General features: G+C 37.4%; 2 protein-coding genes across 2 annotated transcripts; both read right to left on the bottom strand.

Annotated features, from left to right (window-relative positions):
• Positions 1-1,745: 1,745 nt before the first annotated feature.
• LOC121367227 (nephrin-like) lies at positions 1,746-6,905 on the bottom strand (the record flags this gene model as incomplete). Its single annotated transcript, XM_041491336.1, has 4 exons — positions 6,825-6,905; positions 5,405-5,716; positions 2,905-3,225; positions 1,746-2,066 (listed from the first exon to the last, which is right to left on the bottom strand). Coding segments are annotated over exons 1-4 (1,009 nt in total), but the record flags the coding sequence as incomplete, so codon positions are not given.
• A 2,899-nt stretch (positions 6,906-9,804) lies between these two features.
• LOC121367226 lies at positions 9,805-20,474 on the bottom strand. The gene is made up of 3 exons (XM_041491335.1): positions 20,420-20,474; positions 19,497-19,946; positions 9,805-10,568 (listed from the first exon to the last, which is right to left on the bottom strand). Exons 1-3 carry the CDS (start codon positions 20,472-20,474, stop codon positions 10,093-10,095), a joined length of 981 nt encoding a protein of 326 aa, XP_041347269.1. The 3' UTR covers positions 9,805-10,092.
• Positions 20,475-20,759: the final 285 nt, after the last annotated feature.

Genomic DNA, 20,759 nt, shown 5'->3' with positions numbered 1-20,759 from the left:
AATCTCAAGGTTAATACAACGTGTTTTTGTAAACTATGTATTCAAACGGAATAAGAATATCTCACGCAGTGTCTTTCTGAATGGAAATGACGTCGAATTCGAATGACGTCATATTGGATATCCTTACATAAAAATAAACTAGTGCTTAACGTTGTTTGTTTCCTGGACAGCTTTCAGTGTAAAGTTGATATTGAATTGTTTGTATGTGATGACTATGAATGCACACATCAGTTATGGAGTGTCACCGTAGAGCGTTATCAAACCAATTTCCGTCACTTTGATTAATTTACATCTAATTTGCAGTTATCAAATTCTGAAACTATGTGATCTGATAAATAGCACATATTTTGATTACACTGGATATCGATATTAATGTAATTATTTAATACGACTTGAATTTAGATTTATGAATAATGTGAGCCTCGTCTATAATAATATTATACATGCTATGTTTTCCTCATTTAATGTGCATGCGAATATAATACTGACTGTTACGTTATGAACATAGGCAACTTCTCTTGTTCTCATTTAATGTACATTTAGTTATAATACTGACTGTTACGTTATGTATACAGGCAACTTCTCTTGTTCTCATTTAATGTACATTTAGTTATAATACTGACTGTTACGTTATGTACATATACGACTTCTCTTGTTCTCATTTAATGTACATTTAGTTATAATGCTGACTGTTACGTTATGTATACAGACAACTTCTCTTGTTCTCATTTAATGTGCGTTTAGTTATAATGCTGACTGTTACGTTATGTATACAGACAACTTCTCTTGTTCTCATTTAATGCACATTTAGTTATAATACTGACTGTTACGTTATGTATATAGACAACTTCTCTTGTTCTCATTTAATGTACATTTAGTTATAATACTGACTGTTACGTTATGTATACAGACAACTTCTCTTGTTCTCATTTAATGTGCATTTAGTTATAATGCTGACTGTTACGTTATATAATGCTGACTGTTACGTTATGTATACAGACAACTTCTCTTGTTCTCATTTAATGTGCATTTAGTTATAATACCGACTGTTACGTTATGTATACAGACAACTTCTCTTGTTCTCATTTAATGCACATTTAGTTATAATGCTGACTGTTACGTTATGTATACAGACAACTTCTCTTGTTCTCATTTAATGTGCATTTAGTTATAATACCGACTGTTACGTTAGGCAATGTATGTAGGCACTTCTCTTGTTATGTATAATACAGACAACTTCTCTTGTTCTCATTTAATGTACATTTAGTTATAATACCGACTGTTACGTTATGTATGTAGGCAACTTCTCTTGTTCTCATTTAATGCACATTTAGTTATAATACCGACTGTTACGTTATGTATGTAGGCAACTTCTCTTGTTCTCATTTAATGTACATTTAGTTATAATACTGACTGTTACGTTATGTATATAGACAACTTCTCTTGTTCTCATTTAATGCACATTTAGTTATAATACTGACTGTTACATTATGTATATAGACAACTTCTCTTTTCAGGCCAACTGTAGTGAAACAGAATCCATGGTTGAAACCCCATTTAAACAATATTCGTGTACAGAGTCCATGTCATCATGAATATAGTGTTAACACGTGAGTTGTGAACTCCATATTCATATTGACATCCCCGTTATATAAGCATTACGGAAGTTTTATAGATTCAAAGAAATAAGTCCGATTGGACATTTTATATGAAATGTGTTTTAATAATACATCTACCGTACTTACACCAAACATCAAGTATTCCAGTGCTGGATCTTACTCGAGTTGTCTGTCCTTGAATCCGTGCCATGCAGTACACAGTTTGACCGTTGTCTGATCTATTGACCACTACTAACAAATAACTGGTGGTAACAGAAAGACCATCTGAATTCTGCCCTGGGGTATCAGTAACACCGCTCGTTATTCGTTGTCCATTCTTGTACCAGGAAACAGTAGGAGCTGGGTTGCTAGGTGATGTGACACAGACCAGTTTGATGAAGCCTTCACTGGCTCCTATCTTCTCATTTTGTGAACTCATGTTTAGGAAAGTAACCATAGCGACTTGTACTGTGTAAAAAAGTACTTAGATGAAATATAGGTGTAATTAAATTATAATAGCAATTATATAAATATCATATATGAAGTAAAACGCGCGCACGCGCGCGCACGCACACACACACACACACACACACACACACACACACACACACACACAGTTTCTTCATTGCTAACCATTTCCTTTGATATTTAATAATTATTCATTGTCGATGTACTTTTTTCTTCCAAAAATGCAATGAGCGGTATATAATATTCAAATAAAACAAAACGATATTACTTTAAACACAAACAGGATATTTGAAAGTAATTTAAAAAGGCAAACATGACACGTTGTTTAAAAGTTAATTTTCCGTACTGGCATTGTGGTACTATAAACAAATTGAACACGAGAAGCTGCAATTTAAGCAGCAAACTGATAATATGCAATCACTATGATTATCCATGTTTTTATTTAAACACTAATTACGTTATGTAATCTTACCCCAGATTACCAGTTGTAAGGGTGATGATGATTGTGTGGTTCTATCACTGGTGGCTGAACAATATATAAGTTGTCGAAAGTCTGCACATTTAAACACTATATATAAGAAATACATCTTGTAATCTTACCCCAGATCACCAGCTGTAAGGGTGGTGATGATTTTGTAGTTTCCATCACTGGTGGCTGAACAATATATAAGTTGTCCAAAGTCTGCACATTTAAACACTATATATAAGAAATATGTCATGTAATCTTACTCCAGATCACCAGCTATGATGATTTTGTAGTTCCATCACTGGCGGCTGAACAATATATAAGTCTGCACATTTAAACACTACATATAAGAAATATGTCATGTAAACTTACCCCATATCACCAGCTGTAAGGGTGGTGATGATTTTGTAGTTCCATCACTGGTGGCTGAACAGACGATCTGCTGTTCATGATCCGCCCATGTGTAAGATCTGGTGAGGTTACTTCTAGTGATCACTCCACTGTCAGCTATATACTCCGTGTCTGTGGTGACTCCGGTTGTTATACTGATGTTATTTTCATTGCAGCATTTATACTGAGTCCATATCACTGCAGCATTTGGGTAGCACGGGTTGGTTGAACATTGTAACACATTGGTGACTCCTGATACAACTGACGCAGGCCTGGTTGTCATGCTAGTGGTTGTTAGAGGAACTGAAAATTGTATCAAATTATAACAGCTAATTAACTAATTTAAGTCATAATAATTAACACGAATGAGACCGAGACATATACACAGTTAGTTTATTTTGGTTAACGACACCCTCATAGCACATTAACTTATTAATCATCGGCAAACATATATATATATATATATATACACATATATATATCTTAATTTTGGCATATAGTTGTAGAGAGGACATCCACTACTTTTTTCAATTAGGAGCAATGGATAACACATGCCACGGCCTTTGGTAGGCTATACCAGTCGTGGTACAATGGCTGGAATGAGAAACAGCCCAATAGACCCACCGACGGGGATTGATCCTAGACACACCGTGCATCAGGCGAACGCTTTACATGTGAACTACGTCCATCCCTAGAGTTAGAGACAGAGAGTAATAAGAATTTGAGAGATAGATAGAGAGAGAGAGATACACACACACACACACACACACACACACACACATATACACATATACATACATACATAATACATACATACATACATACACACATACGTGTTTGTGTGTCTGTGTGTCTGTCTGTGTGTGTGTCTGTGTGTATATTCATGGCCGCCGGAACTGGGGCAGCAGGGGCGGCGGCCGCCACTCCAATAATTGGACCAGTTGAGATCGCTGTCCAAAGAATTTTACCACTTTACAAATTTATATTTGTATTGTAAAACGGTCTGGGTCCAAATCAGTTTTGTCATTATAGATTAATGCTACATTTGTATATAGATCTACATAATTAATATTCCTATCCGATACGCCTGCCATGATATGCTAGATAGTCATTTAGGAGATAATCATATGGAGTGTTTAGATTTGCGTGTGTTATGGATCCCGCAAAAATAAACATTTGCGGGCATCAAATATACAATAACACCCGCAAATCTAAAAACTCAATATGGTTATGTTCAATGTAGAATGAATCGGGTTTTTTCTACGGAACTAACTTTATATTTGGTATTTCTCTGAAATCATGACACCGATCAACATACTTTTGGTGATGCCCGCAACCAGGGAACGTTCGTTTTCGGTCTTGCGAAGAGTAAACACATACCTACGTACCAGTATGTCACAGAAAAGGTTAAATCGCCGGATGCTTTTGCATGTACATCAGGACAGATTGGACAACTTGGATATGAAATCAGTTGGCAATGCATTTTTCTGCGGTCACGACAAAAAAAAAGAGTTCAACTTTGGCAAATTTTCAGTACCGGTAATGCAAAAACCCCCACACCAAAACCAACAAAAAACAAAACAAAACAACAACAATAAACATGGGTCATGGAAAGAAGCGCCTTCTAGTGGTATGGCCTGGATGCATTTATACACTTTCAAAAAAGTTTTACTATACAATGTGCATTTCTTTTTATATAAAATAGCAACACATTTTATCGCAATCAAAGATTATTTATAATGTCCAGAAGTCATTAAAATCGTTTTTCAGGTAGGCCTATCTACATTTCCAAATTTCACCGGGAGAGCATGCCCCCGGACATCCCTAGAAAAATCAACATCGCCAGTCCGCCACCCCAATGTCATAATCGTTCCGGCGGCCCTGATATTGAGTTTAAAAGTAACAAAATACAAATAAAGGCATCTTAAAATGTACTAACGTATATAGTGATACAAAAGTGCTTTAATTCTTTAATTGGTGTGTATGAAAATAACCCAATTACAAGGAAGATCTGATAACGTGACATGGTTTATTCAATCATTTAGTCACAGATTCAAAACAAACACATTAAAATATAAACAAAATCATTCTCGAATTTAAATATCCAAGATAGCGAGGCAAGTAATTTTGCCTTACAAAAAACATATTGGCATTTCTATTAAAATCTTATAACAATCCTACAATAAGGCCAACAATACTGAGGGTACCTTAGACGAATTAATAGCAATGCGTTATTCATGTACTGTATTCACTACTTCACACCGTGTCTCCACAACACATTAAAACATAACTTTGTTATCTCTTTGTTTGAGATATGTATATTTTATGAAGAGGTGTCGTCGAAATTAATTCATTTACTACTTTTATGTCATCCTGATTTTTTTCTTTCTCGCAATTTCTACTAATAAAAGTTTACAATACAAACAGGTATATTAGCAGTTCGATAAAAATATATTCTAGTAATTAATATATATATTCATACCATATACTTTTAGAGTTATTTCCGAACTTTGTCTGCCTCCAAAAATACCTTCACACAACCACTTTGATCCATGTTTACTGAAGTTGACTGATGGGATTGCCAGGGTGTAAATTATTCCTCCAGTACAGGAATATCTATAATCAGCAGGTCCACTAGCAGTGTTACAACTTGTCCCCGAGTCTTGATAGACAGAAAATGATGACCCGTCAGTATTCCACGAAATCCCACTCACTGCTCGACTTGTGTTACACGTAAACGTGAAAGGTGACTGAACAGCAGCATGGTCTGCAGACCCAGACAGGGAAAACGAGGCTGATATTAAATAAAGGTAAAATAAATAAATGAGGTACAATCTTTAATATTTCATGCAGTACTAAGGCAATAGTTATATTTATATTTCGAACTGTTACTGTTTCTAGCAATGTACAGACATGAAAGCTATTTCAGAAATATAAATACAAATAGTACGCTTTTAATTTGCACTAGACTGTGAAATTGTAATAGAGAAGAAAAAAAACATATTATAATTTGTCCACCAAAATGGTATTTGGCAGCCTTTCCAAACGTGGGAGTGTTAAAATATAGTAATGGTTCATATTTTGTTTGAGGTAAATTAACACCTGCATCAAACGGCTGTATTAAAATTGCATAATAACGAAATATATGTACTCATTTTACTTGTGAAAGGTAACGATTACATCTTAATTGCATGCCTGTACAACAAAATATTTCAGAACAAAAAATATTGACTTTATATATTGAACTCGGCGTAAGCAGTAATTTCTTAATTATCCTTAGAATTTTGAGATGGGCAGTGTCACGTTTTATTTGGTAAATGTATTAAAATATAAAACATATTATCTCTTTATGTTTTGTTTTACATGTAGCTGAACCAAAACCAATGGAATGTTTCATGTTAAAAATATAGTTACTGGAATCCAGAAAAGCTGCATTCTAAACATAGCTATACTGGTATTACTGGAACACATTCCAAACTATGATGATAAAAAATACACCTCTTGGTGTCAACAAGTTTCAACTTATTTATAAGCACACGTGTTGTAGTGAGTATCCATTTGTTGAGTACTGTCAGCGTCTTTTGACGGTACGACACATTTTGGTGGAATGCCATCATCTCAAAGAAAATAGAAAATAAATATTTGGTCAAAGAAGCTTTTATTATAATTTTTACGTGACACTGACTTTTATTATAATTTTTATTTCTCTGTGATATTGGCATTTTTTGGCACAGTTCTTTACACTGTTTTTATTTAACGGTTGATTTTTTATTGATGTAAAAAAAAGACAAAAGAAGAGAGAGAGAGAGAGAGAGAGAGAGAGAGAGAGAGAGAGAGAGAGAGAGAGAGAGAGAGAGAGAGAGAGAGAGAGCAAGAGCAAACTGTAAACAAAACCCACTTACCAACAACATTTTTAACAGCAATCACAGAAAGCAGTATGTACACCAACACAGCCATTATCAAACTGATCTCTATACACTGAGTTTCTTCCGGATACAACGTCACAATTATTTGTATGCTGTTTTGTGCAGTTCACACCAATCAACAAAACATGTAGGTCGAATGTAGCTTATCTTATATCTGTTCTTTCTACGGTAGGCAGGCGCGTGTACAAGGGTAATGGGTGGTGAAGCCAACCCTGCTCAAGCGAATGGCGAATGATCGTCTATTTAAAACTTTTTTTCCGGGAAGCATGAACCGAACTTTCCTAGAAACTTCCTCCACACACACACACGCACACACACGCACGCACGCACACACACACACACACACACACACACACACACACACATACACATACATACATACATACATACATATATATATATATATATGTGTGTGTGTGTGGAGGAAGTTTCTAGGGAAGTTCCACACACACACATATATATATATATATATATATATATATATATATATATGTGTGTGTGTGTGTGTGTGTGTGTGTGTGAGAGAGAGAGAGAGAGAGAGAGAGAGAGAGAGAGAGAGAGAGAGAGAGAGAGAGAGAGAGAGATTCAGTCAGTCTCTAGTAATAATCTCTTTATCATATAATCTCGAGATTAAACTGTACACGCAACTTTAATTCCAATCCGCCATTACTAGATGTGCAAGTGACGTAAGAATATGTGGCTCGGTTTCTTTTTTGATGTTCTTACATCAAAATGTTTAACCTTTCTTTTTTCTGGACGCTGGACAGCTCTCAGTATAAAATTGCTATTGCAGTATTTGTCAATAAACCTAGTGCCGTGACCTCGATTTAATTAAGTTATCAAATTCTTAAAGTATGTGATCTGAAAAATATCACATACTTTGATTGCACTGAAAATGTAAGATATTATTAGATACACGGTATATAGTAACCTCTTAGGAGTATCTGGCTCGTGTTCATTTCATTGTTGACTGGACACAAAAAACCCAGACAACTTTACTTTTTAAAAACAATCATGTTACGGATTTCCTAGGGGAGTGGCGGTACTACAAAGAACGAAAATGATAGTGAATATGGAAGAAATCACTATTGCCTAAAATATTATCTTTGTCTCTGCCTTGTGCTGAGATACGATTTTGATCATGGGATACAAATTTGTCAATAACAGTACTAGTGAAATATTAAACAACCAACTATCCACCACCACCACCCCAACCCTCCCACCCCCACCCCACCCACCCACCCACCCCGAAATAAAAACACCAGAAGAAGAAGAAAAACCTTCAACAACATCATAAAAAACAATACATTGAAAGTTATTTTACTAATTGTTTTAACTGACATGTTTTGGAGTGGGATTTTTAGGGTTCTTCATTGTTGTTTGTTTGTTTGTGTGTGTGCGTGCGTGCGTGTGTGTGCGTGCGTGCATGTGTGTGCGCGCGTGTGTGTGTGTTTGTGTGCGTGCGTGTGTGACAGAGTTGTTTATTTTTATACTATTTGTTTGTTTGATTTTGATGCTTCTTTGGAGTTTTCTTTCTTCTTTTTTTCTGTACGGGATGGGGTATGTATAGTTCTGTTCTGTTTACAATTACGTTATCCTACTTAATAACAACGATCTCATATTCACGACTATGTTATGCAGGGAGGTCTCTCTCTCTCTCTCTCTCTCTCTCTCTCTCTCTCTCTCTCTCTCTCTCTCTCTCTCTCTCTCTAATATCATTATAATATCAACCGAGTCTTAGTTAATCCATATTTGTTGAGGCTCTGTTGAGACAAATACTAAATAACGACACGAGGTTGATGATATTAACAAACACGAGAAGAAATTATATTTATCCTAAAACCTTTTTAAAACAGTTTTTAAGCCGATATTTACTAAACAAGACGTTCTTTTAATCGCGGATTGATACACTTCACTTGTCTGTGATGCATCGTATTGAGTACCCCGGCCTCGGTGGCGTCGTGGCAGGCCATCGGTCTACAGGCTGGTAGGTACTGGGTTCGGATCCCAGTCGAGGCATGGGATTTTTAATCCAGATACCGACTCCAAACCCTGAGTGAGTGCTCCGCAAGGCTCAATGGGTAGGTGTAAACCACTTGCACCGACCAGTGATCCATAACTGGTTCAACAAAGGCCATGGTTTGTGCTATCCTGCCTGTGGGAAGTGCAAATAAAAGATCCCTTGCTGCCAATCGGAAGAGTAGCCCATGTAGTGGCGACAGCGGGTTTCCTTTCAAAATATGTGTGGTCCTGAACCATATGTCTGACGCCATATAACCGTAAATAAAATGTGTTGAGTGCGTCATTAAATAAAACACTTCTTTCTTTCGTATTGAGTAGATGGGGCCTTCAAATCATATGTATAGTAACATTTGTTTAATGCCCTTAATAAGTCCCCGTACGTCGTAATCCTGATGGAACAACTTCTGTGTCAGAATGATGTGGCGTTGTTTGAACTTTGCACACAGCGAGCATGCCCTAAGATATCTTAGAAGCTGTGATATGTAGACAGCAAACGCTGGAGCAGAAGGTATATTCCTCGACTTAAAGCAAAACTTGATTACTGGAAACTTGAAGTCATCTTTTTGTCATACCGCTTAATTAGGAGGGCATTGTTGCTGTGAATCGTTCTAGCCAGAGAACCATGACCGGTATATCGAAGACCGTAGTATTTGTTATCCTGTCTGTGGGAAAGGACTGGGATGTGGATAAGATGACATTCAAAGGTGAGAAAGGAAAGGGAGCAGTGGAATAATAAAATAAAATCTTCTTTGTGGGATGATGCATATAACAGATCCCTTGTTACTAATGACAAGACGTAACGGGTTTCCTCTCTAAGACTTCTCCAAGTGATTGACATCCAATAGCCGATTATTAATAAATCAATTTGTTCTAGTGGTATTGTTAAAGAAAACAAAACAAACGTTAACTTTAACTCTATGCGTCATGCGTAAAACACATTTTGCGACAGTAAAACCAGGTTTATAGTAAACTAATTTAAAACACAAGTAAAACAAAACAAAAATACTCTCACCAAAACAAAGCAAACGGCTTATGAATATGTGTCACGGATAGATTTCGTTTTTAAAACATATTTTATTTATATACCTAAGATAGTGTTTTCATTAGTCACTTCATTGCATGATGAATACAAACACTCACTGTACGCTGGAAGGATAACATTGTTGCTGTGTATTCCAGCATATTAAAGTTCACTAATAAGGAAAGACAACTATGCTGGAGGTTATGACTCAGGTTGTATAGAATTGGACAGTAAATTGAATAAGGAATTTTCGAAAACAAATGTGACGTTTGTTTCTTTAATCACCCGATGTATAAATAATACCTTGAACATGTACTCACTGTAAACTTGCAGACTAAAGTTCCGACTCCGTTTATAACTATAATATAGTTCACACCACCAGTCTGTAGAATCACTGACTGAAGAAACTCTGTTTATCAACAGAGTGTACTTCTTGGTAGAGGACGAGCTGTTGTTTGTTCCACTTCCACAGGATGCAGTGTAACCTGTCGGTGCTCCACTGAACACAGCACATGAAGTATTTATCTGTTTCAGAGATGCAAACACACTAAACGTGGTTTTCCTATAGAACACTACTTTATCATCAAGGTTGGCAGCTTGTGTCACAGTACAGGTCAGAGTGAAAGACTCATTCAGCACTGCGTGAGGTGAAGAACCAGAGAGAACCAGTGATGCGCCTGGCGGAAAACAGAACGGTTACCAAATATACTGGTAGCAACTAAAACAGAACCGTTACCAAATATACTGGTAACAACTAAAACAGAACTGTTACCAAATATACTGGTAACAACTAAAACAGAAAACTGTTTCGGAAAGAACAAATAGTAATACATGTACTAAGGTACCACTAAACACATTTTCTTTTCCTGTTTACTTTTAAGAGCTCAGACGGTTGTGTGTTCGAATCCCTTACATGAACACAATACATACATTAGATTGGTGAACAATTATCTACAGTTATTAATAACTGAACACAAGTTTAACATCACATTAATTGATTAATTATTATGAGAATAGAATTAAAATACATAATACCAAAATATTAAACAAGTTTGTGCTCGCGCGTGCGTGCGTAAGTGCGTGTGTGTAAAACGTGTAAATAAAGTGCCAAAATTAGATTTTAGTGACGTAGTAAATCTTCATTTTCTTCGATTATGTTCGGTAGCTCTGTTTGTCCCCACCAGTTCAAGTCTGAAATCATAATTGTGAGAAATGTGAAGCTGCATTTAGTACCCCATAAAATCATCCAGTAACTATTATCCTGTTCAATTATTTAGACCCAAAGTTTTTTGCAAATGTTACGTTTATTTCCTATTCGATATTTGTTTTCTTTGCATTTACATGAAATTCCACTTTTTAAAAATCTCTGTGTCGTTTGAATGCACGTTATTTCTCCTATAAATAACTACGGTCATTTGCATATCAAAACATTGGGATCTGAGGCTACGTGAAGGCCATTATAGCTTGTTTCACTAAATCAAGGTTATTATTGTTTTGCAGTGTGTAACAGTGTCTAATCATTCCGTTAAACATAGATGTAAACAAACAGAACATGTAACCCTTTCTTGTAGGTGCATTATATATATTTAATAAATTTAGCTAATGTAAACACAACTGAGGTGTAGCACAGTAATAAACACAAATCACCTCACACACCGCAGGAATGTGCTTTCCAAATTTATAAATAAATTTAATGCAGGGCCGGACCCAGAAGACCGGGGGGGGGGGGGTAAAATGTCAAAGGCCACCAACATCAAATAATAATAATTTTTTAAATTTAATTTGCCTCTAAATTGGGAACTCATACGTATATATATATATATATATATATATATATATATATATATATATATATATATATATATATATATATATATATATATATATATAGTTTTAGGGTGGTGCTAGGGGCTGGGGTTTGGGGGTGGGGTGTTACATTTGTAATGCGAAAAACCAAAGGGCTATTGTTCGGACTCGTATGGGTTCAACCACTTTTTCATCCCGCAGACACAGCCCTGACTGTTCAAAATACGATAGCATTGCTTGGTCAATAACATCATTATTTCGATCTATGACTGCACGTGCTACTGTAGCAATGTGTAAACCACGTAAAATACAAGTTAGGTAGGGTATATAAATTCATTGAAAATGTAGTAGTCGACATTCTTGTTATTGTTATTTGAGGAAAAATATGGGTAAATCGAAAAACACTTCAGTTGATGTAAAATTGTGTATTAAGAACGTTTTCGATTATTTTGAAGATGAATATCAGCGCGGTAAACCTAGGTATGCTTCTTATCGAATTGTCGATCGAGTTGCCGCTGCACTTAAAGTTTCGGTTTCAACAGTAAAAAGAACTGTGAAAAATCTAAGCTCTACGAATCCAAGCACAGAAATCACTGTTAAAAAACGCGACCGAAAACTCATCGATTTATTTGATAAACATGTTATTAAACGACGAGTATACAGATTTTATAGAGAGGGCGAATTACCTACATTACATAAGATTAACGTGGCTTTAAGGGAGGAATGTGGAATCAACATATCCATATCAACTTTACGAAGAACACTCCATGACCTCGATTTTAAATACCAACATATGTCTACAACCGGAAAAGTGATTTTTGAGGACGCCAATATATCAGACAGGAGACTGTCCTATCTCCATGAAATATCCAGTTTACGAGAACAGGGGTATTTAATAGTGTATCAAGATGAGACCTGGGGTGAATGTCAACCACACAACATCCCACCACTGGACAGATATCCACCCGGGCACAAGTACTGCCAATCACCTGCCGAAATCAGACGCTGCTAATCAAGTTCCTAAACTTTGTTCGGTGACTGGGAAGGGAAAAAGACTTATTATTTGTCATGCTGGCTGTGATAAATATGGATTGATAGATGGCTGTGAATTGATCTTTGAGGCTAAAAAGACAGACGGAGACTATCATGGTGAGATGAATCATGACAATTTCATCAAATGGTTTGAAGAACAACTTATGCCTTCTCTACCAGAACCTTCTGTTATCGTCATGGATAACGCAAGCTACCACAACAAATTAACTGAGATTACACGATGTCCTGCACTAAACGCTAAAAAGGAAGAAATTCAGTCGTGGCTACGAAACAAAAATATACCCTTTGAGAGTAACATGACAAAGCCAGTTCTTTATGAACTTGTGAAAAGTAACAAATGTGCAAAGCAATTTGTTACTGATGGTATTGCTGAACGCCATGGGCACTTGTGTCTAAGACTGCCGCCAAGACATTCTGAACTCAATCCGATAGAACTGATCTGGAGTCAAGTCAAAGGGCACATAGCTCGTCATAATGATGGTAAAATGACCACGGTGCGGAGAGAACTTGCACATGCATTGAACTCTGTCACACCTACACACTTCTCTGACGCAGTTAAACATGTAATAAAGATCGAAGAAGATTTTAGAAAACAAAATAGTTTTATAAGAAATAAAATACCCCCTGTGATAGTCGCCCTTAACGAAGATAGTGATGAAGAAATGAGTTCGTCGACTGATTAAGTTATTTCTCCATACCCATCAGGAGTATTACTTTAATGTATGCATGAACTCTTTAACACCAAAAACAATTTATTTCCATATCATTCACTATCAAACAACCTAACAACCTATAAACTAATCGACTAGAAATGCATATAGACTACACATACATACGAGAGAAATGTTTATTTAAAACCGGCCTCGGTGGCGTCGTGGCAGGCTATCGGTCTACAGGCTGGTAGGTACTGGGTTCGGATCCCAGTCGAGGCATGGGATTTTTAATCGAGATACCGACTCCAAACCCTGAGTGAGTGCTCCGCAAGGCTCAATGGGTAGGTGTAAACCACTTGCACCGACCAGTGATCCATAACTGGTTCAATAAAGGCAATGGTTTGTGCTATCCTGCCTGTGGGAAGCGCAAATAAAAGATCCCTTGCTGCCTGTCGTAAAAAGAGTAGCCTATGTGGCGACAGCGGGTTTCCTCTAAAAACAGTGTCAGAATGACCATATGTTTGACGTCCAATAGCCGATGATAAGATAAAAAATCAATGTGCTCTAGCGGCGTCGTTAAATAAAACAAACTTTTTTTTGTTTTGTTTATTTAACGACACACTCAACGCATTTGATATACGTTTATGTGGCGTCAGACAAAACGGTTAAGGAGCATTATGACAGTGAGAAAGAAACTCGCTACCGCCACATGGGCCACTGTTTCCGATAAGCAATTTTGATAAGCATTAAGGGACGTTTTATATGCACCATCCCATAGACAGGATAGCACATACCACAGCCTTTATACATCAGTTGTGGTGCACAGGCTGGAACTAGACACAACCCAATGGGTCCACCATGTGGGATCGATCAGTCGACCTACCATGAGCGAACGCTTTACCTCTGAGCTACGTCCCGCTCCATATACAAAAGAAGCCTTAAGTGGGGTTGGGGTTGTGCAGAGGGTCACACCTCCACCAATCGCATGCATACCATATTCTTCTCTCTCTCTCTCTCTATAACCATATAACCATGGATTAAAATATGTTGAGTGCGTCGTTACATAAATGACGTCTCTCTCTCTCTCTCTCTCTCTCTCTCTCTCTCTCTCTCTCTCTCTCTCTCTCTCTCTCTCTCTCTCTCTGTCTGTCTGTTTCTCCCTTCAGCGCGCGCGCTTGTGTATTCCACAATATAATTATAATATTTGATACATATTTTTTTTCAAACTGAGGTTTTGTCACTTGAACTCCCCACCTGAATCCGCGCCTGTTTCATGTTTACAGATATTTTCTTAAATATAGGTCATACTACGATTTGTGCGGATAGGACGATAGAACCGAACATTAGTTTGAAACGCACTATAGAATGATGCTTTTGATATGCAAATGACCTTAGTTATTTATAGGAGAAATAACGTGCATTCAAACGACACAGAGGTTTTTAAAAAGTGGAATTAAGTCAACTTCGTGCATTTTATATGATGATTTGTATATAACACCTGTCGGGGTTTGGGTTTGTTTTCATGTAAATGCAAAGAAAACAAATATCGAATAGGAAATAAACGTAACATTTGCAAAAAACTTTGGGTCTAAATAATTGAACAGGATAATAGTTATTAGTACTAACTACTAGAACTAAGTACAGTTTTCAAAGTTTTATTTCAGGGATTTCAAGAAATATATATGTATATGTAATAAGCAAAATATCGGAAATAAATTCCAGAGGACTAGGAATACTAGGATTGAAAGTCCTATGAATAAAAGTCCCACGGACTTACATTCCTCGCACTGCACGTCCCACAGACTTAAATTCCTAGAAATACAAGTCTCACAGACTAGGATTCCGAGGAATGGAAGTCCGATCGGACAAAGATTAAGAAAATCACAAATAATCAGATTGTGATTTACCGTCAAAATATAAACTTATGAAACATATTATTAAAAATTATGTTGGTATACACAGAAATTGTCTTTTGCTGTTCGCCAAATGTTACGTTTTTGGAGTTACCAGTTTTCATATATTAATATATACATTTAAAACAATTTTGGGCTACATATGTTTTTTAAATATATATTTCTACGTGTTGAACACATGAACACATAGCCTACTTTATATCTGTAGTTGCATTATATACTTTTGAAAAAAGCAAGATATTCGTCCTACTTCAATATGCTGACAAAAATGTAAGACGATTAAAAGAAATTCACTCACGTATCTGATCCACAAGTCTAAAAAAAAAATACTAGTAAAAAAAAAATTAAGTTGATACTCAAACTTAAAAACAATATTTTGACATACAGATTTGAACACAGAATAATCTTAAGAGACTCGTACACTTATCCATCACACTACGAGGGAAGGCTGCCAAAACCTCACTTTTTTTTCGTGTCTTTCTGGCAGCTCGTGCAAATTGCAGAGTATAACAAACGGACATCTAATTTGCCGGACTAGTATTTCTGTCACTGCTGTAGAAGGAATTTAAGTCCGGTAGGAATACAAGTCCTAGGATAAAAACAACTTAAAAATAAATCGGGTATGAAAGTCCGGGTAGGACTATGGTTCCTAAGCTATGGATGTCTGATAGGACTACTGTTCCTAGGAACCGAGGTCCTACGGAACTGCGTTCCTTTTACACCGGCCATACGTTTGCACATGTTTAGGATTAGATTCTATTTCGCGCAGTAAATTACATCATTAGATGAGGCATTTTAAGGACAAAAGAAAATGAAATATGTGTAATTCAAACTATATTCGGTTTACTGTTAATAGTAATAAGAATTCTTGTTTATTCGTAGATTTACGCTTACGTGCACAACTAGGCTCACGATGTTTTGTGAAACTGGGCCTTGGTCCATTTGACTACCGTACACATATCCAGGGCTCAATTTTGCGAGCTAAACACTCGAGTTATGCGAGTCAAATTCTGCTATGGCGATTAAAATTGACAAAACACTTATTTTGGCGAGTATAGTATTTTGTTAAGTAAAGTATTTTGCCTGTCATTTAATGCATACGTCTTTATTTAACAGTATCAGTCAGACGATGGACACTTTAAATTTAAACTCCCGGTTTAGGACTTGGCAAATCCGAATGGAAGATTTGAACTGTTGACTTTATCATAATGATTCAAGTATTTCATATTAATATTTGACATTATGTTGCCTAGCGAGTGACAATATCGACGTAGCTCAGTGGTAAAACGCTCGCTTGATGCGTGGTCGGTCTAGGATCGATCTCCGTCGGTGGCCCCATTGGGCTATTTCTCGTTCCAGCCAGAGCTCCACAACTGGTGTAACAAAGGCCGTGGTATGTACTATCCTGTCTGTGGGATGGTGCATGTAAAAGATCGAAAAGAGTAACCCATGAAGTGGCGACAGCGGGTTTCCTCTCTATATATCTGTGTGGTCCTTAACCATATAACTGTAAATAAAATGTGTTGAGTGCGCCCGATCACACTGGCCCGAATGCCATTCCGTTTGTTTTCCGAATAGGAATTTGGGTGTTCGGGGAGCGAACGGATCATATTCGGGAAGCATTCGGTGTGTTCTAGGAGCATACGGCATGTACGGAAAACGTTCGGGAAGCATGCGTCTAGTTCTTGGTGCATTCGAAATGAAAATTTGGAGGTGCTGGGTTCCGTATGCTTTCCGAACACCCCGAATGGACCTAGAACATGACGAATGCTTTCTGAACGTTTTCAGTATCCTTTCCGGATTATTTTTCATTTATGCCGCCGAATGTATAACGAATAGCCAGAACCCTTCCAGTTTTCTTTCAGAACATTTTTCGAACTGCTCGTACACTTCCAGAATGCACAGTATGTTCCGTATGCTTTCCGAACACCCCGAATGGACATAGAACATGACGAACCCTTTCCGAACGCTTTCCGAACCCTTGCGGAAAGAGTTCGGTCCATTCTAGGTCGATTCGCCGTGTTCTGAAAGCATTCGGAAAGCATACGGAAAGCGTTCGGAAAGGAACACCTTTCGAAGTCAACATGCGGGAAGTATTCGGTCTATTCTGAAAGCATTCTGAAACCATACTGTGGAAAAACATTCGGAAAACAAACGGAAAGCATTCGGTGATACATTGGGGAAAACACATTCGGACCAAAAACATCATAGTTCAGTGTCTGCAGAAGGCGTTCGCACACAGCTAACACTAGGCGCGAATCTAGTAATTGTTTAAGGGGGCGCGCCGGGCAGGGTAAGAGGTGTTAAAATAGTATTTTATTTTATATTTCGTTGTCGTTGGATGTACATACGCCAGTGTCTTGTAAAATAATTTCACTTGTATTAGATACGTTTAGTCAGGGGCCAGAGAAAAGAAAAAAAAGAAAAAAAAAGAAAGAAAATGTGTCCGGAAAGATATACTATTATATCAGCCAGCTAACGTTTCGCTAACGTTCGCGAACTATTTGATTGGTTCCCGACGTGGCCATTTGGTTTGACGTGAAGCGCATAAAGCAGTCTAATTTATGAGAAATAGGGGAAAAAACCATGTTTTAAAAAATAAGAACAAAACTATATAGATATATATACGTATTTCGAAAGCAGAGGTGGGGATCAAAACCCCCCACCCCCACCCCCCGGATACGTTCCTGCTCCCTCATGTACCTAATGCCAGACACCCCATTTTCTCCTGGTAGTAGCGTTCATAAACTACTTTATAAATACCCCCATAGAAGACTTGGTTAAAAACAAGATATTTGGTATATTTTATATTGCATACCAGGAGCGGATCCGGGGGAGGATGGTCAATGGAGTCTAACTCCCCCTGCTTCAGCAGAGGTCCCCCAAAATGAAGAGTACCGGGGCCGGAAGTATAGCATTTGTCACCATTGTGGAAATTAATCTCTGGGGTCCTGAGTTCACGAAAATATAAGATGACATTTTCTAAAGTTAGTGCGAACTTGTAAGTCCATCAATACAATTGTATATCTTTATAAAGCGAGAGCGAGGGTAATACATGAATCCTGACACGAGTTTTGTAAAATCAGTACGACTCACACGCGAGTGTAATGATTTTTTTTTTTTTTTTTTTTTTTAATGAATAACAAGACCCAACTCAAAATGTTTCAGTCACAACAGTTACTAGAAGGAGACGACGAAATGACGTCATATTTAAAATTCACAGTCTGATCTAATATATATATTGAGTACACAGTTCTATGGATACTACCAGGCACGGATTTAGTGGGGTCAAGTTATTATTGTATAGCTATTTTGTTACTCAGATGCGAGGAAATCGCGTTTCAGGCCACTTAAATTTCAAAATTTGGCACACTGGCTGCTTCATCTCACTATCATCTTCACACACAACATAATCATCCGGTTCATTTATTGCCTAACGTTTTTCATGGTTATCAGTTGTTAAAGCATGGTTTCTTTGAAGCACAATAAATGGGCCGTCATTTTCGTGTCAGGTTGTTCAGCAATTGTGAGTAACATCACATCTGGTTCATTAGCGTGGGTACCACATAACAATAAAACATTTTTCCTTTCAAAGTCAAACTGGGCAGCATTTCCAAATTCACGTTTGGGTGTGGTGATGTCTCGCGATGTCATCAGCCGGTAGAGACATATTAGTCTGTCAATATGGGGCCAGACCCACTACAGATTGAAACAGACTGTTTTTCTTCACAAGACATTTCGGAGAACTGACACATTAGTTTCTATATAACACCATTATCCAACACCTCTATTTGTAATTGTTTATACTTACTGCAAACTGGCAAATTGTAAACATTGCTTTATTTATATTAATAAAAAAATACTTCCATCAACTAAAAATTCTGCATTTCACGTCATAGATTTTTTTTCATGACGCACAATTGCTATTTAAATATAGCGCGCCAAAATACATACCGTGCCATAATACATACCAAGACAGTCACAACATGTCTAGATCTACAATTCCATGATCGTGGAATACCCCCACTGCTAAAACTATAGCGTCATGATTTGTGTCACCGAGTGTGGATGGACTTTTTGGGGTAGATATTTATTGTGACACATGTTACACTGGTTCAAATAAATATACATGTACATGTGTTTGTATTTTATAAAATATATTAATAAGATCATCACTTACTATAAACTTCCAGACTGAAGTTCTGACTGCGTGTTCTAGCTGTATTCAGTAAACACCACCAGTCTGTGGTATCATGTTCTGAAGCTCTGTTGATCTTTAATATATAGTTCTTGGTGGAGGACGAGCTGCTGTCTGTTCCACTCCCACAGGCCACAGTGTAACCTGGTGGTGGACCAGATATCACAATACACGAAGAACCAGACTGGTAGAAAGGTGCAAACACAGTAGCCTTTGTTTTCTTATAAATATATACAGAATCACTGAGACCAGCCGCCTGTGTGACTGTACAGGTGAAAGTAAATGGCTCGTTCAACACTGCATGAGACGAAGACCCAGAAATATTCAGTGAAACACCTGGAAAAGAAAGGAAAAAGAAAAGAAAAGAAACACAGAAACTATTGTCAAGTAGCAAAACCACACATATTCTTAGTTTAGGCTGCAACCAACCCACTACATACAAAAATTTTTGTTTTGTTTAACGACACCACTAGAGCACATTGATTTGATAATCATCGGCTATTGGATGTCAAACCTATGGTCATTTTGACACAGACATAGAGAGGAAATCCGCTATATTTTTCCATGTAGCACATACCACGGCCTTTGATATACCAGTCGCGGTGCACTGGTTGGAACGAGAAATAGCCCAATGGGCCCACCGACGGACATCGATCCCAGACCGGCCGCGCATCAAGCAAGCGCTGTACCACTGAGCTACGTCCCGCTCCCCCCACACTATATAAACCACGCTTTCAATTATTTATTACAGATTTTGGTGGCTGAGGTGATGATAATCTCCAGGATACCTTACTAGAAACTTAATTTAACTGGGCAACAAATTGAAAAAACCCCAACACATCCACAAAGCAACAAACAACCCTGCCCCTCCCCCCTTTATACATATAACCGTACAAAACACTTACCTAGAACATAGTTAGCAGCAGTCACAGACACCAGTACGCACAGTAACACGGCCATTATCAAACCGAGCTGTGTAAACTGACTTCATACCGAGCACTAAAATATAACCGTACAAAACACTTACCTAGAACATAGTTAGCAGCAGTCACAGACACTAGTACGCACAGTAACACGGCCATTATCAAACTGATCTGTGTAAACTGACTTCATACCGAACACTAAACCGTACAAAACACTTACCTAGAACATAGTTAGCAGCAGTCACAGACACTACTACGCACAGTAACACGGCCATTATCAAACTGAACTGTGTAAACTGACTTCATACCGAACACTAAACCG

Source organism: Gigantopelta aegis, unplaced genomic scaffold (assembly GCF_016097555.1).
Source record: "Gigantopelta aegis isolate Gae_Host unplaced genomic scaffold, Gae_host_genome scaffold61, whole genome shotgun sequence".
Taxonomy (NCBI): Eukaryota; Metazoa; Mollusca; class Gastropoda; order Neomphalida; family Peltospiridae; genus Gigantopelta; species Gigantopelta aegis.
Note: the sequence above shows the minus strand (reverse complement) of the source record. Positions and strands in the feature narration are given on the sequence as shown.